The sequence below is a fragment of the Echiichthys vipera genome, assembly GCF_963691815.1.
Source record: "Echiichthys vipera genome assembly, chromosome: 1".
NCBI lineage: Eukaryota > Metazoa > Chordata > Actinopteri > Perciformes > Trachinidae > Echiichthys > Echiichthys vipera.
Window position 1 is genome coordinate 30,404,586 of NC_139826.1, and position 23,094 is coordinate 30,427,679.

At 41.3% G+C, this 23,094-nt stretch overlaps 2 protein-coding genes across 3 annotated transcripts; one reads left to right on the forward strand and one right to left on the reverse strand.

Moving 5' to 3' along the window:
• The first annotated feature begins 4,026 nt into the window (after positions 1–4,026).
• Positions 4,027–7,480, forward strand: LOC310945433 (serine protease 23-like). The gene is made up of 2 exons (XM_083911524.1): positions 4,027–4,336; positions 5,056–7,480. Exons 1-2 carry the CDS (start codon positions 4,311–4,313, stop codon positions 6,230–6,232), a joined length of 1,203 nt encoding a protein of 400 aa, XP_083767650.1. The 5' UTR covers positions 4,027–4,310; the 3' UTR covers positions 6,233–7,480.
• A 1,322-nt stretch (positions 7,481–8,802) lies between these two features.
• On the reverse strand, positions 8,803–23,025 carry tmem39a (transmembrane protein 39A). Of its 2 annotated transcripts, none has more exons than XM_083915537.1 (9): positions 22,771–23,025; positions 17,535–17,749; positions 15,679–15,895; positions 14,661–14,744; positions 14,387–14,541; positions 13,142–13,499; positions 12,789–12,976; positions 12,579–12,699; positions 8,803–11,361 (listed from the first exon to the last, which is right to left on the reverse strand). In XM_083915537.1, the coding sequence occupies exons 2-9, from the start codon at positions 17,645–17,647 to the stop codon at positions 11,122–11,124; spliced, it is 1,476 nt and encodes a 491-aa protein (XP_083771663.1). In that variant the 5' UTR covers positions 17,648–17,749; positions 22,771–23,025; the 3' UTR covers positions 8,803–11,121. The 2 variants fall into 2 exon arrangements, with proteins under 2 accessions (XP_083771663.1, XP_083771662.1); XM_083915536.1 differs by having other exon boundaries at positions 15,679–15,901.
• Between the last annotated feature and the right edge of the window lie 69 nt (positions 23,026–23,094).

Here is a 23,094-nt window from a genome sequence, read left to right on the forward strand (position 1 = left end):
GGCCAGAAGCGAGAGGAGGAGAGTGGGAGGAATAAAACAATTAACATGAACAGTACTGCAGGGAATGTGGGTTTCCTTGACAACAGCAGGCATAGCCAAACAAACAGGCCCTTTCATAATGATTCAAAACAATCACAAATGTCTCCCTTATTAGCACCCAGGAATTGGTTATAAGGGGCATCCCTTCCTGTTACTGGGGAACAGTATTTCTTACTAAAAGTCTCGTTTTATATTAACTTTAGCTTCTGTGCTCTATAATACAAATGTGTCCAAATGTGCAGAGATAAACAGTTTATTAAACTAGAACAGATCCGTTTGAGTGGTGAGAAAATAGCTACAGAGAGTTTTCTTATGAAGCCTCAGGTACCTTTGGCTTCATGAGAAAATGTGAGAAACCAAATCAAGAAAGAGAGGGATGAAATGCTGGCAGATCCTGCCCCAGATACTGCTCCAGAGAGAGCGAGAGGTAGAGGTATGTGTGTGTTATTATAATTGTAAATTCGTGCTGTGGGATGGGTGGGGTTTGGGGTTATTCAGAGCAGTGTTTGATACGCCAGCAGGTCCACCCTGTGTCCTGGCAAAGGTGCTCATTTATAATCAGTTGCAGGAGACCTTGAATGGGATTTGAATATTTAAAGCAACAGTTTAACACAGTTTTTTTTCTTGCAGAGAATCAGATGAGAAGATTTTTACTTTTATATATGTACAGTAAACGTAAAGCTAAAGCCAGCACCTGGTTAGCTTAGCATAAGCAGGGGAAAACAGCTAGCCTGGCTCTGTACCAAAAAAAACTGAATCCATCTACCATCACCTCTAAAACTATCTGTAAACAAACTGAGGTGTCAAAACATCAATTCATTTTTTTTTTTACAGGGAGTTTTGTGTCGTACTAATTCTTGGCCAGGCAAAGTAACTTCCTGTCTCTACTGGTTGCCTGGCAACCTAACAAAAATGTCAAACTATTGCTTAAAGTTTTCAGTAAAAACTTTAGCTGCAAGTATAGCTGGGCGATATGAAAATCTTCCATCCTGATATCATGTCATCTCATATCTCGATATATTATTACATATTTTCTGGTAATTTAATAAATTAATAGTCTTTATGAAATAACCACAAGGTGGAAAGCCCATTTTGTATGCTCCTGTGTGAATTAAATACTCGGTGAATGAAAAATGCTGAGTCAATTCTCACTTAATTAAAAACTAGTGCAAGTTGAACATAATGTGCAATGTTCAGAACATTAAGCGTCATAAAGTTAGGCTTCTAGTCTCTTAACATCACAAGCAATCTGAGAGCGTAGACCTCAGCCAAGGCATGCCCTATATGTCACAATGTTAATGCAGTGTGAAGTTTCACAGTCACTAACAAATTCTTGAGATTGTTTCGACACCACATGAATGCGACACAAATCCACTATCTCTCACTGTTAACGAAGTGGAAAAATAATCTGTGCTTTACCGTAAGACCGGCCTAACTCTAAAGACCAGATATCTTTGTGAAACTGGACCCCGGGACTGAAAAGTGTCTGAGTTCCCCAAACGGTCAAGGCAGATGGCCGTCCTCCATGGAGCTGGGTCTGTTTGACGTTCCTGCCTGTTAAAGGGAAGGTTTTCTTTGCCACTGTCTGCACAAGATCGCTGGATTAATACTGTATAAGATAACTTAAAGCTAGTGAGACTTGTTGCTGCTCATGGGGGAATATGTTGGGTCTTTGTAAATCCTGAATAGTGTGGTCTACTCTAAAGTGTCTTGAGATACCTTTTGTTATGATTTGGCACTGAAAATAAAATGGAATTGAATTAGATCTCAGGATTGGTCGACTCAGAGTTCAGGCTTTGACTCCGGTTAGTTAAACCAGCTTTCGGAAACAGAGCCCAGTAATTTTTCTGTATTCCTGTTGATAAACAAATCAAAAACATAACCTACTTCGGTAGACATTTTTATATTGATTAGTCATATCACCCAGCACCAGCTGCATTTAATTCTGCACGTACTTCACCAGAAGGCACTGATTATTGCTGGCACTATGTTTGTCATTACAAAGTTCACATATGAAAAGATGACTGCAGGAGAGGGAGATGGGCGGAGGTTGTCTAAGTGTTCAGCCATGCATGAGCCCCCACTCATCACCCTCAGCCCTCTTGTTCTTTCTTTCTTTCTCTTCAGCGCTCTGGTGGCAGCTGAGCCTAATGAAATTATTACATAGCATAACATCTACCAACAGCTTGCACATTTTCCACTCGGGTGGGTCAAGTGTAAATCAAACTCCTAACTTTGGCATCGGAGCAGCACTCTGCCCACTGAACAATAGCAATGAGGTCGCTTCTGCATGTAAATGTCATATTTCAGAGACTAATCGCAGCCATATGATGTGAAATGAGTGAGGTTTTTGTTATGAAATAAACAGCTTTCTCCCAAATCAACGGTCTTTTGTGATTAATGCCAAGAGTCACGAGGGTGATGGACCCAGTGAATCAACAGCGTGAAAGTTTGTTTGGCAAAACACTGATGTATGCGAGTGTGCTACATAATTATTTAATGAGTAGTTTGAGGGCATTTGTGGGGGAGAAGGAGGGGGAATCTGGTCGTGCTGCCTGATCTAAAGGATTAATGTGGGTCAGTGTTTGTGTGACGAGAGGATCATAGTCTGTGCAATGTTTCAATTTTCTCTCAAACACACACACACACACACACAGACACACACACACACACACACACACACACACACACACACACACACACACACACACACACACACACACACACACACACACACACACACACACACACACACACACACACACACACACACACACACACACACACACACACACACACACACACACCTCTTCACTCTAACATTTCCTCTCTTCCTCTCTGTAAAATCTCAGTTTTGGACAGGCAGCACACGCCTCCATCCAGCTGTTTATTTCCGTCGCTAACAAAAAACCAAGAGGCTGTAAACACAGAGCAGCCCAGAGTTTGTCTTATAATAAGTCCCAATTTTATAAGATTTAAGCAATACAATCATGATGAGTCCACTGTATACCTGTAGCATTAGAAACTACACAGACATTATTGGTACCACTTTATAAAAGGTGAAATAATAGTAATTGAATTACAAGGTAGAGTAATGATTATTAAATCATTTACTTATTCTTTATTAAGAAGTTATAAACCCTAAAGAATAATAACTTTAGGGTTTCCAGGATGTGAAAGCTGTTGATCCTCCAGCAGAACACTTTTTATTTCATCAGGAAAATCCCTTTTAATGGAACACTTCATCTCTGAATTTACTTACTGAGAATCTGGAACAAAATCAATTTATTAACTTATTTCCATCTGCAGACAAAATACCTTAATAGCATTCATAAGTTGATTATCAACATTTTATAACTTCATTACCCAGCAGAAAGGATAAGGGTTTCTGTTTTACAACCTGGAACTCAAAAATGGTTAATGGCTTTTAAATTAATCTATATATATGAGTTATTAAACATTAAAGTTAAGCCATTTCTCTGATGTTGGAGCTAAAAATCAGTCAATCAATGGAAAAGTGATCACACATTTTCATTAATCTAAGCTCTACATGTATATTGACTTATTTATTGATGACACATTATTCTTATTTGCAAGTATTTCCAGGTTTTCTTTTGTAAATATATTGTTTCATTATTGTTCAGACTGATGCTGTCATCTTGGTTTCCGGGAACTTGCATAGTCATTGATTTCTGAAATTCTTAAAAACGAAACAATGAATTGATTAAAATAGGATAATCAATAAAGAAAGTAATAATTCGATGCAGCCCCAATTCAATGTTGGCCTACCAGTGCAAGAATGCAAGTGCACTGAAAATGTTCACGAACGTGTCAAACAACACAGACCTGATTAAGTCATTATCATTATTTACTTCCTATTGAACCGAGGAGAAAGGGGGCGAAGGGCAGTAATTGATGGGATGCGTCACATGACCGTGTCGGGGTCGGATTTACTCACTCTGTTATCATCGTCGGCAGATGTGACACTGAGAGGCAGACAGACAGCAGCCCACCTCTTCCAGTAGCGCACAATGATCCAACTCCTCCGCTGTCGACCCGGCTGCTGCTTTCGGAAATCTCCAAACTGTCACGGATTAAATAAAGTCGTCAGGGTCTGAGAGAAGCGACGAGAAGTTTCCTTTTTGCAGCAGCAGCAGCAGCAGCAGCAGGATTGGTCCCCGGTTTCTACCATCGCGGGCTCTGCTTGTTCTGGTTTGAAGCAAGTTTTCTCCTCCGTGTTCATCCACCGGCTCACCTGCAGAAGCCAAACCATGCGCTCCCGGGCTGCGCTCCCCCGGTAAGTCACCTCTATGTGCGGGTTGTCTGTGCGTAACGAGAGGTTTACATCTCAGAGGAGTCAGTACAGGTACAAACATCTAAATCAAGAAATCAATGTGAACTGCACTCTTAAACTTTTAGTTGGCCTCACGCAGGGGTAGATGGAAATTATACTTTTCAGAAAAATTGTACTGCCCCTAAATAAAGAATCACATTTTCTTTATACTGTGTTATGAGTTGCAAGATGCATCTATCTCTGCATGACTTTCCTATAAAGACTGTTTATTGTTTGCAGTCCCTTTACGACTCAATCTATGTCTTGTATTACCCTTAACCCATTTACAAAAACTAGAGTCTATATTCAGTGCAACCACATGTTATTCCGCCACTCTTGCAGGCTTAAGGCCAATCCCCACGACACTTTAGGAATGTTTCCATCAGGCCTGATCTTTGCCCTGTCTATCATATTTGCAGCATTAAGCACTGTGGAAGTTTAAGGCTGCCAAATTCCTGCACAGATTAAAAGAAAATATCTTCAAGTCAAAATGCTCCACGGCAACTCCCATGGTTGTAATTATAATTCCATGATGCTGGTTTCAGGAATGAAAATGTTTTTCATGTACAGACAGTAAGAGGGGTCCAGACATCCGGTCAAGAACCACTTGAGTTCTGCAGAGTGACCATGAATGGGTCTTTAGCACAGAAGTTGACCTCATCTGTCCTCATGTCCATCCACAGGTTCACCTCCCTTCTGTTTCTCCTCTTCCTTCCCCCTGTTTTCTCCTCCCGCCCGCAGTGGGTTCTCCAGCGCGTCCCTGTGGTCCTCCCGCGGCAGACCGAGGCTCGATCAGCACCTCACTTCCTCTCTCCAGCTCGCTTGGACGTCAGCTCCCCCTGTGACCCAGAATGCCACAAGAGGGCCCCTCCTCCGAGCTACTGGGACCTGCGGCGTCTTCTTGCCTATGAGACACTTCACTCTGATGGTCATCTTACCGAGACTGCCATTGGGATCTATGGCTACGACCCCAGTTCTAACACCAGCCCGGCCTACTCCTCAGGGTCATCTGGGAAGACTGAGCGGTCACATGTCAGGAGGAAGCGTCAGATCTTCGGCCATGATGGGCGTTTTAGCATTGCTGGGCAGGACTTCCTGTTGAAATATCCTTTCTCTGTGGCTGTCAAGCTGTCCACTGGGTGTTCTGGTACACTAGTGGGGGACCGCCATGTTCTCACAGCTGCTCATTGTGTTCATGATGGTAAAAACTATGTGAAAGGAGCCCAGAAGCTCCGGGTTGGGTTTCTAAAAACCAAGCAACGAGACACACATGCTTCGTCCTTTTATCTTGCCTCCAACTTCACCAACCACGTTGAAGGTGGTCCCGCTTCTTACGCCCCAGCAGCCAACGACAAGATGAAGTTCCAGTGGATCAGAGCCAAGCGCACCCATGTGCCCAAAGGATGGATTAAAGGGAATGCCAATGAAATTGGGATGGACTATGACTACGCTTTGCTTGAACTCAAGAAACCCCACAAACGCCGCCACATGAAGTTAGGAGTCAGCCCTCCGGCTCAGAGGCTGCCCGGTCGACGAGTCCACTTCTCAGGATTTGATAATGACCGCCCAGGCAAACTGGTGTATCGGTTCTGTCGGGCCGGCGAAGAGACATCAGACCTGCTGTACCAGCACTGTGATGCTCAGCCTGGTGCCAGCGGGTCAGGAGTCTATGCCCGGATGTGGGATGTACGGCGCCGGCGCTGGGAGCGTAAGGTTATAGGTGTGTTTTCTGGTCATCAGTGGGTGGAGCGACAAGGGGCGTCTCAGGAATTTAATGTAGCGGTGAGAATCACGCCTCTCAAATACGCTCAGATCTGCTACTGGATAAAAGGAAACTTTGTCGACTGCAGAGAAGGCTGAGGGGCGTAGCTACGAAACCACAGGCCCACCACGTCCTCATACATCATACTGGAATATTTGGGGCCTCAAGAATCCTCCCTTTTCACTCCATCCCTTGTAGCACTGACGTAACAACAATATAAACATTTAGTTAATTGCCCTCCACTCTCATGCACCAATATTAGTGATGTAAATACAGAAATGACAAACACATACAGTATCCAGTAATGACTAGAGGTGCAACAGTGATAAAAGACTCGACTTGAATTACACATTATTCACGACTTGACTTAGAATTGCATTTCTCTAGTAAAGTTCGGTTTTGGGGCTGCGACAATTTTCATTAATGTTGAAAATAAAACATTTTTCATGACCACTGTCCTTTCACCGATTTGTAGAATCGGAGTAGAAGATCAGAATTTCACATGACCTGACTCGTGACTTGCTTGACTTATAGCAGGGACTCGCCTTGCTTGATTCTCGCCACAGTAACGTGGGACTTGAATGTTAAGACATGAGACTTGCACGTGTGATGTTTACTCCCACCTCTGGCAATGACACTAAAAAACATGTTAACAGGGCCTGTCATTTCATTTATGCTTAGTTTTGCATCTTCACTCACATTTATAAAACATGAAAAAAGTTAGTTACATTCATGTTAACTGGGGGAACATTTAGGTCATGTGGTTTTGCAGAACAGAAGACGGTTTATCGATTTCTCGGGACATTCATCTGGAAAAGAAAGTTATCTGGAAGACCCTCAGATCTGATGTTAAACAACAGGCCCTCAGAAGGAGCAGGACTTTGAAAATGGTTTCACGATATATTCTAGCCTTTTTATTGTGCTAATACTAAAGATTGCACTGTTAAAACTCTTGAAGTTTTTCTACTGAAAATGATTTTGTGGATGAATGTACAAGTCAGCAACCAAAGGTGCCAAGTTTTTCCAAACTATCATGTATCTCCTCTCAGTGGACAGACTAGTTATCTACAGAGCGTACTGTCAGCTAAATCTACAGTGTGTTTGAAGAACATTCAGCTTGTTACACAGAATTACATGAAATGACTGCAGAGCCTCTTGTCAAGGCTGCAAATTACTTGTTACATGACGCACATTTTGTTGAGCGTTGTAGGTTAATGCTTAGCTCCCTCTGGTGGCAAAGATGAAACATTGCAGGTGTCCAACATTGTGCAGAGTTGGCCTACGTAAGCACTTTCCTTCTCCTCATTTAACATTTGTGAAAATGCATTATTTGTGTCTCAGCAACTGAGGACTGTTAATGAAATATATGCTTTGAAATAAGCGACTGTGTCACATTTCTTCTCCGTCTGCTCATACAACATATCCCTCACATAACACAATCATTGCTTAAACACAATTTGTTTTATTTCAGATGTCAAAAGGCATTTTCAGAAATGCTGTGGGGAAACTGAACAGCGTAAAAAGACGAAATATGAGGACCAGCTCCACTGACTTCTCCAACAGCGGCACATTCAACAGGTTCAAGCAGGAGTCTGAAACTGCATCATGGGATATGGCACATAGAAAACTCTGCCACTCAATTTGACAACTTTTTTTATAAGTAACAGAGAACAGATTGACATCAACAGCATCAGTTTTACTTAAAACCTGACTTTAAATTTCATGAAGGCTAGAGGAAGATCAAGTACACTTTTGGGCAATGTGGTCAAGGCCAAATCTCATTCTTCTGCTTCAGCTATGATCTTCTAGGTCTCACCTAAACAAAGAAAGTAGACCGAATGTGTGTCACTTGGGCAACCTAAAAAATGATAGTTTATCAATTACCATCTCAAAACTCACCTATCTGATGGCAATTTAGCCACTGGAGGGGAGCAGCTAATATTTTGGACTTTTTGGTGTAACGTACTGGCCATCATGCAATCACAGAACCCACAGGCTAGTTTCTGACAGTTATTTAGCTTTTCATTATTATTTAATCTGCATTCATGTTTATAGAGACGTCGTCTCACAACTCCAACTCCATTATAATGTCTCAAGTTACTTGCTTTGGACCGTAAACAATGACTGGTGCTCGGAAGAGGAAGTCTTGTCCCTGATATCCGCTGGTTACACCTGAAAGCCTGAAATATTAGCTGTTGCCCCCAGGGACTTATCTGCCGTCAAAAGGGTAGCTGGTTCCCAGATTGGTAATTGATGATCATTCAACACTCAAGTAAGAAATGATATAGAAGCAGTACTTTAAGCCAACTTTAAAACATCTTCCTTCCTGTGCAATTGTGATAAGGGCGAGTTACATTAAGGTGACATTAAGTAAACCCATTAAAAAACTCAAATTTCAGTGATGATGCCCAATCAGTGGCTAGTACTACCAACTTCCAAAACATGCCAATTCAAGTCAACAGCATTGTTCAAAGGAAAAACTTGCTACATTCGAATGGAAAATGACCGGAAAAAACCCCCGAAGCACCAATGAGATTTAATGGCTGAGTTTGCTGACAAAGCACATGTGGTGTGTGTGTGTGTGTGTGTGTGTGTGTGTGTGTGTGTGTGTGTGTGTGTGTGTGTGTGTGTGTGTGTGTGTGTGTGTGTGTGTGTGTGTGTGTTGTGTAATCAAAAGATTCCTCACACTTCTTCTCAGGCCCAGAGCAGCACCGGTAAACCAGATGTTTGCAAACTTCATCTCAAAAGTAGTTTCCTCTGTCTCATTTACACTCAACCTGAAACTTAACTGGGGCAGTTCATTTGAAAATCACATCCGCACAGGAAATATTGATCCTCAGATTTTCTACTCAGACTTGAACGTCTCAATCTGAATACTGAGGCGTCAATCAGTCCCTGGCGCCAATCTTTAATACTGCCGACAGTTATGCACCGACTGCAGGTTGGAGCTGGTGAAGGACAGGAGGCAAGAGGAAGCCACTTGAGAGTAGGAGGATGCTCACAGGGTATGACTTAACAGAAAGGCAACATCATGCAAAGCATGTAACACCATTCTGGTAACTGAGAATATATGAACTGCTAATAAGATGACACATACAGTCTTGAGTGTGCATTCATCAGAGATGGAAATGTCACAATGAAACATCCTCTGCTGTCAAATCTACATGAAAGCATGATGACAACGGCGTATTGCAGTTGGAGAAGGGTAAGGTCCTGGGACGTACCAACAGAAATCTTTATTATATTAGCCACATTCATTCTGTTATCTACAGCCAATCCACAAAGAGACCGACCTGATATGATACGGGTCTCAAGCATTCAGGCACCAAAAATCGGACAAAATAAACAACTTGAGTGAACACAAATGAGTCATATGGTGTAGAAACATTCCAGCCATGTCCAAGTGTGGTCAGACATCAGTAAGTTGACTTTAATCATCCCCTGGCTACAGCAGCATCCCTTCAAATGTTGCACTTTTTAAGTGACAACAACCAGGGCAGGGAGTGCTGCATGACAAGATTTTTAAAAACCCCAGGATCAAGCTGTTTTTGTTGCATTTTTGGATGTGCTTTGAGTTTAAAGATATCAATAGTTATTCAGTCCCCGCTCCCCTGTTGACACCCAGGTGTATTTTTGTAAAGACTGGTGCTGTACTGCCCTCCAGCCAATGATGTGAAAACAAGCAGATACTGACAGTAAAACACTGTAACAAAAGTGAATGAGGAAGAATACAGCATTCTCTGCAGAGGCAGTGGATAAGAGTACCTACGTGTTTTCCAGATTCCTACAGATTGATTTCAAGTCAGTTTGTAGGAAATCATTATTTCACTTACTTGTAAATAAAAATCAACCTTGAGGCTCTGCTTTAAGCAAAAGTTTGACAACATGATGGGAAAAGCTACACCACTCCCTTATCTACCCATTAAAAATGAAGCTACAGCATGCAGCTAGTTAGCTTAGCTTAGCATAAAGAATGAAAAACAGGGGAACAGCTAGCCTGTCTCTGTCTAACAGTTACAAACTAACCAACACGTTATCTCTCCTTTGTTTTAATTCAAATAAAAAGTGTTAATACAACAACTAGCTATTTACGGGAGGTTATGTGCCAGACCATTTCTTTAACCAGGCACGGAAACTTACTGCCATCTGTGGTTGCCTGGCCACTGACACATAATCACCTTTAAAACAAACAGTCTATTTAAACTTTAATCTTTCTTCTAATCAAACACAGGAGGCATAACATGTTCATTAGTTAGTTTTAGAGGTGCTGGTCAGCAGGCTTTGTTATTGTTGGGACAGAACCTCGCTAACCATTTCCTCGTTTCCAGTCTTTGTGCCAACGTTAAGTTAACCGTTGGCATGCTGTGGCCTCATATTTGATGGACAGGCTCCCCACTGGAAAGCTGATAAACCTTTTTACCACATGTCAAACTTTTATTTTAAATTAAGCAGTAAAAACGTGCTGAAGATGTTGAGAGCAGTGACGGTGTTTGTGTCCTGTCAACACTATGGAAGCAACTGCCTCGGTTTAACTGGTTTTACGCTCAGATCCTCAGGGTTGAAGCAGGCACAACTTCTTCCACTGCTCCGAGTTGCTCATCTGGGTTAACCGACTGTCAGAGGCCAGGTCCCCTCTGTGATTGGCCACCTGCACTTAAAATATCTTTGGTGAAAGTCACCTCCCGGCATTTCCTGACTTCCCTGTCGCCTTGCAACAACATAACACAACATGCTAATGTCGTCAGCGTGGTAATGCCCGGCGTAACTCGAAATAGTATACAAAATAAAAATATTCTTTTAAATAGGTATATATAAACATTGCATTAAAAATAGAACCGTATCAAAACACGATTATGAGTTCACAGTCTGTCCCTTGACCTCCAAGCACGAGCGCTAATCAACCCTCCGGTCCTCTACTTAACCAGACCTCCACCCGTCTCCCCTCCACATCCAGAGTTCGTCGGTGAGGTCTCACTGTGCACAGCCTTTACTGCGACTTGAGCCCCAAACTGTTGGAGGACAGAGGGAAGGAGTAGGCTTTGCCCAGCACAATGCGGTCTCGGAGCAGTTTAAAAAGGACATAGTAGTTGCAGAAGAGAATAAGGCCCAGAGACAAAGTGTGGTTCCAGCGCTCAGAGCGCAGAAGAGAGTATAACTGGTAGAAAACCACACTGGACTCGATCCAGATCAGCAGGTTCAGGATCCGCAATGGCTTGTGGAACAGGAACTGGAAAACCAACAGAAAGCAAGAGAAGATTAGAAGACATTACAGATAGAAATATTAAATATGCAGAAGGTGGACACAATATAATAAAATATAATAAAATGCAGGGTTATACAGGTAGCCCCTGTATGGAAAAATGGAGTCGATGCAGACTGTATGGTACAAAACCAAATGTGTGTCCAGCTGGTTATTATCAAACTATCTTCTACCTGGTGTTTCACCTGCAGTTCTGCCTGCTCTTCTGTCTCCTCTTGTTTGTACGGTGGGTTTTCCTCACACAACCCCACCTCAATATGACTGATACATTTGCATTTATTTTTCACAACTTGTAAAAAACCCAAATCATTTTTTTCTTCTTTTCCGCCAACACTTGATGCATCACTCTGATGGGAACTTAGAAGTAAACAAAAAATATGCTCAATATGTCACCTGACCTGAATCAAAATGGTCACCTAATCATCATGTAAACAAATCATGATGTTGAAAACGGTTGCCTAAAGATTTAATTATTTTGTTTTTTAAAGTTTTTTTTATTTTATTATATTATTATTATATTTATTCATTTGATAGTACAGCTGGATATTGATAGGAGATGGGGGGGAGAGAAAACAGGGGGTGACATGCTGCAAAGGGCAGCTAACTCAGGCCGCTGTGGCGAGGACTTTTAGCCTCTGTATATGGGGCGGCTGTTTTACCATATTAGCTACTGGGCGCCCCAGATTCAATTATTGATGGTGTAAACAGTTGTACCACACATGATCTGGTCGTGTCGTGTTTTTTTTTAACCCCAGTAGCTGTGGTTACATTATTCACTTTGTGACGACAGACTATTCGGTGCTTTCACCGTATTTACAATATTATTTCATATACTGAGATAGAGAGCGGGGGTAAGAGTGAGCAGAGAGGGTTTCCTGTGGGGATGCCTTTGTTCGAGGTCAGATGGGAGAAAAAACAATCCCTCACAACATCAGAAACTTAAAGGAAAAAACATAAACAGTCCAAGATGACCAATCACACATGGCATCTCCATAACCGCATCAACGCAAGGTTTTTGAGAAGGTGCACGTTAGCAAGGGGCTTAGCCTCAGGATGCCAATTCTACAACTGTGTAGTTTGTTGTATTAGATTGTAACAGGTGTCATTATTTTGTCCACCCTCATCTCAGTGTATAATGTTCAGTAACATACACTGTAACGATGATAGAAAATACAGATGCTCACATAAAACCTTGCATGGGAAACATCAGAGGGCAGAGCCACATTGTAGGTCCCGACTGCCTTATACAGAGATCGACTGTGTCGTACCAACACCCCCTGAGGCCAAATGGTACTTTCCGACCACCTGCAACAAATATCAACATCACAGTTCAGAAAATTCAGTCATTTTAAACCTCTGAGTGTGTACTAATGTGTGCACAAAACATTACTCACACATGCTGAGGTGCGTTGCTGTACGAGCCGTGCTCTAGTTTCTGCCAGCGGCCCAGGTGAGCCGCAGAGCGATGAAGCAGGTCACAGTAGCTGGGAGGCAGCAGCTGACTCATCAGCATCACAAACGCATTGATCCACACCATGATCAGATGCTCACATGACCAGCGCATGTCGTAGTACTGGGTGCTCTGTTGGAGTAGAAATTATGGATGAATTCCCCTTAAAACAGGCAACATTAAGGGGTAATAAAGTAATTGGGGGCAACATGAAAATTCAGTTGAAAAATTAGAAGTCATCTGCAGTTTAACACCAAAACCCTCAATAAAACATAAATAAAAAGAACAGATACCCACCTTAACGAAGCAAAGAGGCAGGAAGGCTACGTAGTAAGCACTGAACAGCGAGTTGAACAGCACTTCCTTGATTCGCCGATTGAAGTCGCTCTTCAGCTCCTCCACCTCTGCCCGAATCATATCCGGTGTGTGTGAGTGTGTGTGTGGTGGGCAGGTGTGTGTAGGCATGTGCGGAGGGCTGGAGAACTGCTCTCTGAGGTTCTCTCGCAACAGGAAGAGGAAGTCACGTGGTCGAAAGAACGGGGTCTCCGCTAGGTCGTTCTGCTGGTGCTCAACGGGGTAATCGCAGTCAGACGCCGTTGTTTGGCTTTTCCCTCCCTCCTGATGGAAACAGCAAAGCGGCACGTACACACCGAATCTGGCATGGAAGGAGTGCGGTGAGTCAACGAGGACAAAAGAACAGGGCAGCGAGTTTTAGTTTGAAATGATGGCAAGACGAAAGGGAAGATGCGTGATGTGAAAACATCATGCATATTTAAAATGAGACTCATTAAGGGAGGGTGGGTACACAACTTCCTTTTCCATTAGCAGTCATAAAAAAGGATGAAACAGTAACATGCACATTGTGAATGACCTGATTAATAGCTATGTGAATCATTTGTTTTTATGTGTGGCAGTGACAGTGATGCTGTGGCTCACGCATTTAAGTTTTGCATCCGATTCAATCCTTGACCTCTTTGGCACATAAACAGAATGAAAAACAAAAAGAAATGAAACTTAAATAAACTTTTTAGTCATTTGATTGCAAAGTAACTTCTGATAACACACAACTCCTGTTCTGGTTTTAATTCAAATCTGGGTCAAGTATGTCGGTTGTTGTTGTTTAATGCCTTTATTTCGGCAGTACAGCTGGAGGTTGACAGGAAATGGAAGAGAGAGAGAGGGGGCGACGTGCAGCAAAGGGCCGTAGGTCAGAGTCAATCCCTGGACAACTGCGATGAGGACTTTTAGACTGTGTATACGGGGCGCCTGCTCTAATCACTGAGCCACCAAATCCTCTGTATCCGAGGTTTGAGCTTCTCTCTCAGGCTCTATTTTTAATTCTTCACAAAACTAGACAGACTGAGAAGAGAAGTGTGCGCTGTTATCCCTGTTAGTATGATTAATTTCATGTTGCCCGTCTTTATGATCTTTTGCCCCGCCTTTAAGTGAGGCCATTTAAAACAGATGTTAGAGGTATCAACATCATCATCATGAATATCCTGGCCTTTAGTGGGTGGAGGTCAGGGGGTATCAAAGACTCACGGGTATCCCAGGAAGAGGAGGTTGAGCACAGAGTGGTTCTTGCAGAGGTTGACCAGCGTCCAGCAGAGCACCCAGCCACACATGGTCAGCAGGCTGAGCCGAGCTGCGATTAGGACCACGTAGCAGAGCAGCGATCTGCCGCTACTTTGAGACACCTGGGCGAGACAGAATCACTCAGTTGCATGTCAAGACATCAGCAGGGTTTGGTTGCCACGGAGGTTATGTGTACTAAAATGTGTTGGCTGCTTGTATGTACAGGCGTGTGTGTGTTTACCTCTGAAACGATTGTCCAAACAAGCCTCCTGGCCAACATGACTGTGATGAATATAGCCAGGTGGTAGTCCATTAGATGAAAGTTCTGTTCAAATAAAAAAAGAGTTTTTTTTTTTTTAATAATGAATATAGTATTAAATTAGACTTGAACCACTCAATAGACAAAAATCAGTATGCAGTGGTGGAACAAATCAACAAAACCTGCACAACTTGAGCCAAAACACATTTCATGATAACATTCGGCATTTTTGGTGTGTACCATTTTCCATTAAAAAAAAAAAAGAATTAGCAATGGTGGTTCAAACTTTTTTAAAGCACATTTGTTCCCCCCTGCTCACATCAAAAAGTTGCATTTCCTGCTCCACTAAGATACAGTTTGGAGTTTACAGTGAACAAGGTTTCAAAGTACAGCAAATGATGTTTCCAATAATAGAAAGTACAGAGAAGAGTGATGGTGAAGAAAGAAATAGGCTACCGACTACAAAGCAATAACTCAATGAAATAGAAGACAATAGAAAGTTAAAGTTACAATCTCTCTTTGGCAGAACCTATGGCAATAAGCGGCACTTGCAGGTGTGTTTTTGTCTCGCATCCAGAGATCCGAACGGTGTCACCATGTCTCTTGTGCATGTCATGTGAATGTCACTACAGACCCCAGTTTGTATCACTGCAAAAGCCAGGGCTTTCAACACAGGGCCATATGCTTTACCACCATTGTGTCACCTTATTCTGTAATAGATAGTAACTTAAAAAGACATGTTCAAACTTCTGATTTCACTCAGTTTTTGATATTCAAAGTACTAATAAATTCACATTTTTTGATAACAAAAAAACAAACAAAAATGATGAGCCCTGATGTTGGATATCATGTGTTCATGTTTAGGGTTATGAAGCTTTGATTTTTAAGGGTTTAAGAGAAAGGAAAAAGCAATGACTGCCGAAAATGTCCAAGCTTATAAGATATGTTAGGTGTGTGTGTGTGTGTGTGTGTGTGTGTGTGTGTGTGTGTGTGTTCTTACAAGCGAGGTAGAGGCAGCGGGGTGGCTGTATGGGTACCACCACACCGTCCTGTAGATGTTTATGTACTGGACAAACAAGGCCACCAGCAGATAAAGAAAGAGCAGGAACTCAAACAGCAGGCTGCTGTCCAACGGCAGCTCGGGGATCCTCGAGTGACGGACCGGCTCCGGAGTAATGAGGGCCGAGAGAGGGGGCGCAGACAGACCCACTGAGTTACTGCTCCTGGAAGAAAACACACAGCCAAACATAAACACAAACACTCATTGACATTGACTGTGATGTAGCTTGGGTTTAGAACAATGTTTGTGTCACATCACACCTACCTCTCAAACACCTGCTGTAGGAGCTCAAGAAGTACTTACGATGGCGCAGCATTAATCTATTTTTTGGAATCAATATCAGTTCAAACCAATCAGTAGCTAAGCGAAATATCTCTACTAGGACATCCTGCCAGTTTTAAAAGGATTAGAGCTAATAATTAGTACAATCTGCAACTATTTTAATAAAGAATAAATGTTTTGTTTTTTTTAAACTGTGAGGATTGGTGATTTTCTTTGTTTTACGTGAAAGGAAATGTAATATGTTTGTGTTATAGACTGCAATGTTAGGTAATATAACTTATGATGGCAATTTTTCACAATGTACTGACATTTTACAGACTTGAATCTATTAAACAAGAATAGTAAAGGTTAGTTGCAGCTCTACTGTTGAAGGATATTATATAGATAAAAATGCACCTTTATGCTGTCTTATTTGGTACAATTATACATATAAACATCTGAGCTGCATTTGTAATCAAAGTATTTGTGTATTTATGAGATGTGATTTATTAAGGGGCCGTGTTAGATTTCGGTCTGCAACTAAAGATTATTTTCATCGATTCATTTCCTTCCTCAGTCAGTCAACTTATGTGGAATGGATCAATATGTGAATGAAGACTGTGGAGTTAATGTTTGCTGATCCCGGGGTTCCCACAATGCAACACAGCTTACAACAGGAGGGAGTGACGATATAACCCCCCCCCCGTATGTTTTCCATACAGACATGTACCTTTGTGTTTTCACTGCAGATGTTACTCTTAAATATAGACAGGCGTGGACAGCCACACTCTGAAAAAAAGAGCTGAGAAACATTTCCATTCCTCACTGCACCATTCTTTACAAACGATGCCGAGGATCTCGCTCCATCTCTTATCGGATCAATGCGCTAGGTACCTCAACAGACGATAGAAGTTTGCATTTGAGTGTTGCCGCAGACATAAGTTGGCTACCTGAACTAGCTGGCAGGTTTTACTTCATTAGCCATAGTAAGTGAAAATAGTCCAACATAGTCCAGTGTAACGCCTCCAAATGTCTTTATTTGAGCGTACAACAGTCGACAACACAAAGACACTCCGTTCAAAACCTTATAAAACAAGAAAACAGAAAATCTTCACATATGAGAGGCTGGAACCAGATATTTGTAATTTTTGCTTTAAAAATGACCGAAACTACTAATTGATTTTCAAAATATTTCTGATTAAAATGTATTTTATTCCATTAATCCATTAATCGATCAGCTAGAATGACCAAAAATTTAATTTAAGAGATACGATTTCCTACTTGCACGCAAAATGTCAAGGCAGATATATGACGAAAGATGGCTTACGCGTCTGAATATAATTACTGAATTGCTACTGAATTACTGAAACAGTTTCAATCTAAGTGGACAACAATGAGCATTAAAGTGTTACTGTCACAAGTTATATAATAAAAACAGGGGGGTTGTATACAGACTGTTCAGAGAAATTGTGGGTTATTAAGTAAAAACATTTGAACTCAGTATAGTGGATGACAAATGTATTGTGTGCACTCACCTGTTCCTGAGGCCTGTACCATTGCTGATGTTGCCTCCGACCAGAGTCTGCAGGGACGGCAGAGCAGAGCGACTTAGCTGCTGTCTGCTGGGACCCCTGCGACCTCCTGGCATGGTCGCCAGTTACCGTGGCAACCACGGACGCCCGCCCACCAACCAATAGCCGCTGGCACGCCTCGTTTTCTCCTCAATGTGCCACCATGTACAGCCAGGCCACTGCGGAGAAAAGCAAAGAGAAGACTGAGTCAAGGTAAAAAGTAAACACAGGCCACATAGGCAAGAATAACTAAATACCAACAAACCTGAGGCCTAATCAACATTTACAGCACCCTGGAGTCAAATTAAGTGTAATTAGAGAGTATAGATCTCTCCTCAGGTATTTACTTTAGAGTACAGGTGTAATAAGTAAACAGATACTTAGGGGGAAGGATAACTGGAGCACTGCGCAGATGGTCCAGTTATTCATTCACTGATAATTTTAGATTTTCTTTATTGTTCCCAACAAGTTTATTTGCAAATCGGCTTTATATCAAACTGGTTTATTAACATAAGCAATCATAGAGAAGGGGAATTAGTGATGTTTCTAGTATTTCTCAAATGCACGTTTTCTTTTTCAGTGTATATTTAAAAATGGATGCGTTTGACGAGGAGCGTGATTCAATGTGCAAGACTTAATGTATAACGTAATGCTCGTGCTACGTACAAGAAACTCAACATACTGGACTTTAGGTGGGACATCAGCCTGAAAATACAAACAGATCTACTGTCGCTGTTGTAAATGAAAAACCTCTCTACCGCTGTTGAATCATTTGAATTAAAAGTAGAAAACAGAGTCTTCAGGATGACAATCTGCTGCACTTTGAAACATGAAAAAAAAAATCCATGCTTATTCATCCACAGCGGTTTAAAGAGGCAAAAACAATTACATATTGGACCATTTGTCTGTTTGTTACTGCTTTGGTCAGCCTTTATCGAACTACTGGTGAAAGAAATGACATGTCATCATGACATAAACTATGTCAGCAGTATATTTTCACACACACACACACACACACACACACACACACACACACACACACACACACACACACACACACACACACACACACACACACACACACACACACACACACACACACACACACACACACACACACACACACACACACACACACACACACACACACACACACACACACACACACACACACACACACACACACACACACACACACACACACACACACACACACACACACACACACACACACACACACACACACACACATATATATATATATCACCTCGTCCTCCAACATAACAAATATTTTCGCTTTTCTCCTGTTGCATATAAGGGATTACAACTGCATTTTATTGTGCAACAATGAGAATGAAGCAAATCTTAAAGCCCCCCTCCAGACACACTTTAAAGTATGTGAAACCTCTCGGCTATGATTTATATTAGAACTGCTCTCTCTTAGTTGGTGAGTCTACTGAACAGTCATTTTGGTCTAACTCAACAAAGCTTTCTTCAGTTGATTAGTCATTTACAATGCTTTTTTTTTCATATTAAATTACTTTCTAAGGAACCTCTGAGCATGTTGCTGGCAAACAAGATCCAAAGTGATGCTTTTGCACAATTCTAGGTGGAGAAACTCAGTTTTACAGATCTGTTAACTATTCAATTCGACAATTAACAAAATCATGAGTGTAGGTCAACTGAGAGTTTCTTTACTTTAACATGGTTTTCCCGCACAAAACATAAAAAAACTTGAAAAAAACTATAAGTACGTCTACTCTTTACCCCTCATTGAGAAATGTCGTATCCGAACTCAACAACTTGCGGTGGATACGTTTGAATCTCAGATTTTGGTGAAGTGTGCAGACATCTCACCCCTTCAAGATTACTGAACCTCTTCTCAGCACCCAGACTACAACTACAAATGCATGCATGCTTTTAAAATTAATAAATGCTAATAATAAAGGCCTTTTTCACAGAACAGGTGTAACTAACAACATTAATCATGGCTTGTCTGCATTTCAGAAATGCCAGAGATCCAACATGAACAATACTCTTGACACACAAATGAAAAGCATGCATTAATTATGTTGTTAGGATTACACCTGGACTTGTCCTGCAGTGACTTGTCAAACCAGCTGTTGTAATTGACCAATTAACTCTCATTTTGTGTCACTCCCAAAACATTTTCTTTCAATAGACATGACTAATAGTGCAGATGTGAAAGGTTATGAATAATGTTTTGCAAAGATGACCTGCTTTGGGATTTTTGGTTTTTGGTCTGAAAGATATCTGCCTTTTTATTCACACCTAGATAATTCAATATGATAATTTCAACTTTATATAGAATTGTATCGTGATGAAATTGTACATCGAGATATTGTGATACACAATTTCATTGTCTAAATTGATAACAAGCACCTACTAACCAAAATTTCTCAAAAAATCGGATGTGAAATATTTTGTGGGAAAATCATTTGAAGGTTGCAGTTTTGTTTTTATCTCGCACGTCTTTTTTTAACCACAATTCTGGGGAAACCCTGGTTATTTGAGGTGTTCGTGAACCTTCTCGCATTGGATTCAATACACTCAGGACCTGCTGCAAGTCTCTGAAAGAGGCGGGACAGCAGAAGAACATGTGACACTGACACAGGAAGTTACTATGAGTTTCTCCATCTCACTTCAACAGCAACTCTAATGGTAGCTCTCCAAATTTCTAACTTAACAGAAAGAAAATTGGTATTTTGGTACAACAATCCAAAATTTGGTTCCACTGAAATGTGAGGATTTGCTGATATTCTTTAGCTTATTTGATGCTAAACTGGATATTTTTTGGATTTTGGATTGAATTTGAACATTTCACCTGGACTCGTGCAAAGTATGTAGGTCTCTACAGTAACAGCAACAATTTAGAGAAATTATAAAAACAATGTGTGGCCTTCAGTTGTCATCAGTGGCAACCACTTTTTAGCATATAAGAAATATGCACAGCACAGTGCAAAACGTGCACACCAAAATAAATATGTGTGGCATTAGTGATAAACAAATATTGCTATTACATTAAGAGTCAGAACCAGACAGCTACATGTGACAACACTGCACAAGGCACATGCACTGGTGCGATTGCACGTGTTCAAAGGCATCTGTTTTAGAGACGATGGGGAAGCAAATTAAATTGTTTGACTGTGGGGAGAAAATTTTGACTAACCCCTCAGTTTCACAAACGGAGGTGCAAATTGATTGAACTGACAAAGAACCAGATGAACCTAAATGAAAAACTTGAGGACATTTGTAAACTTTTGTCACACTTTCCTTATCCCCAAAGCAATTTCAGTCAAAAGCAACTGGACATGGTTATTTGTCCAGGCTGGGACTGGTCCAGGACCTGATGAAGCCTCTTGGATGAGAGGTGAAAATAACCAAGTCCAGTTGCTTCTGACTGAAATTGCTTAGGGGATAAAGATGACCTGGACAAATGAGAACATTCACAGGCTCACACTTTCATTATTAAAATGACGTATGACTGCATGGTATCTTGATTACTGAAAATAAAGTGACTAAAAATGACGACCATATTTTCAGTTTCAGCAACTGAAAGCAGAGGCTTGGTTGAAGTTAGTGTTGAGACCTGTTATGATGGACATTTGTCACTATTTTATAACACTAAAAAAACGACTATTTATATATCGAAATAAGTGTCAGATTCATCTATAATGAAACTTATAATGAACTCCCATCTGAGCTAGAGTTGTTGTAACAGAACATAAAATACTGTCTAATCATCACAATTACGCCCAAGTTCATCAGCCGGTGATAGATTCCTAAAACGAAACACAAACCAGAGACCGATAACATCCAACCTCCGTGAGTATCAACATTTCCTTTATGCTCATATGAAACATGATGGAGATGATAATGCAGCATGCTCTGTGGCCAGTGCGAAGCTCCAATATTAATAAAGCTGATTCTTCCACAGGAAACAGCCGTTAACACAAACACACACACGCATACACGCACGCACTCACGCCACAAGGGACAAAAACTACAGTTGAAAGTCAAAAGTGAAAACAGGAACTGGAGAAGTTAACTAGTGGAGGGATTGCAGGATGGTATTTTGTAATTCTGTGGACGTGCAAATGTTTCTACTTTTTCCCTCAAGGCGAGCCCTTTAAAAAAGTGTTAAAAAAATACAGTGGCGGAAAAAGTATATTTACTCAAGTACTGAACATACAAATTCAAGGGACTGTGTTTGAGAAATTCCATTTTATGCAACTTCACACTTGTACTCTACTTCATGCCAGAGGCAAATATTGTACTTTCTACTCCACAAGAGCTTTGGTTACTTTTCAGATTACAATGTTTCTCCTTCTTCCTGTCCAGTGAAAATAACACATCTCCAAATTTGGTGCGTACTTCTTAAGATGAACTATCTTAAGAACCCTATGCATGGTCACTGAGCCTAAAACAGCTCATGAAAAGTTGACTTTTTAGATATATGTGGCTCTCACTGGACAGCAGTGCTGCAAAATGTGACGATCTTACAGAATGTGACACATTGCTGTAGATGAAACTACCCAACAACATATACAAGGAGCTAAAGTATCATTAAACGACGGCAGTAAAATTTTATATACACATTGATGTAGATGAAACTCAAGTAAAGTTAAAGTATCCTTAAACACCTACAGCAGTAAAATCTAATATACACATTGATGCAGCAGTGATATCAATCCAAAAACATCATATGTATAATATAATAAAACACTGACATTTTGCTGACACAAACTTTTACCTTAGTAACGTTTTGAACGCAGGACTTGTAGGAGTATTTTTAAAGTATGGCATCAGTAGCATACTTTAATCTCCTTTTCCTTAGTAGATTTTTTCCATCACTGTTTAAAAAAGCGACTAAGAAGTGGCGTAAATGTTGTGTGTAAAAATGCAGCTGTGTTGAGATGTTTGTTGGGCTGTCCTTTTTTCTCTTTTTTCTGCAGAGACTTGCTAAGACATGCAAGTAAAGCTGCATGTCTGAATCATGACACCAGGCAGCAGCAGCAGCAGCAGCAGGAGCAGCAGCAACGTTGTCATTTTTTTATACACAGCGGAAACTTGTGCACACACTTCAACAAAAGACATTAAAACATAAATATATATAAAGAATGTTTTAAGCTTGAGATAGTTTTTTAAAAATTATCTCTGAAAAGCCGTCGTTACTCACACAACAACACACGGGGGGGTGAAGTGAACGAGGATGCATCAGTCAGTCGTGTGTCTTCCAGGCTGACGAGTCCAGGCAGCACCGAGCATTTTTATCCGCCTTCCAGCTTCACTTTCCCCGGCTGCGCTGCTGTGGCGACGCGCTACGGTGGGACCGGCCGGTGCCGGAGGGTCGCTTCCTCTCAGGGTGAACACATAAAAAAAGGGGCTTTTTAAAAGTTAGCCCCCGGGCTTCAGGAGCAACAGTGTAAGTAAATGCGTTGTTGCACAGAGAACCGACGTGGCAAACCCGCACCGCCTCTCTACGCGGCGTCATCAGTGCGCG

Coding starts and splice junctions, on each gene's coding strand:
- LOC310945433 (XM_083911524.1), top strand. CDS start 4,311: ATGCGCTCCCGGGCTGCGCTCCCCCG. Junction 4,337..5,055: donor TCCCGGGCTGCGCTCCCCCG/GTAAGTCACCTC, acceptor GTCCATCCACAG/GTTCACCTCCCTTCTGTTTC.
- tmem39a (XM_083915536.1), bottom strand. CDS start 17,647: ATGCCAGGAGGTCGCAGGGGTCCCAGCAGACAGCAGCTAAGTCGCTCT. Junction 12,700..12,788: donor AGCAACGCACCTCAGCATGT/GTGAGTAATGTT, acceptor TATTTGTTGCAG/GTGGTCGGAAAGTACCATTT. Junction 11,362..12,578: donor TTTCCCATGCAAGGTTTTAT/GTGAGCATCTGT, acceptor TTGGTTTTCCAG/TTCCTGTTCCACAAGCCATT.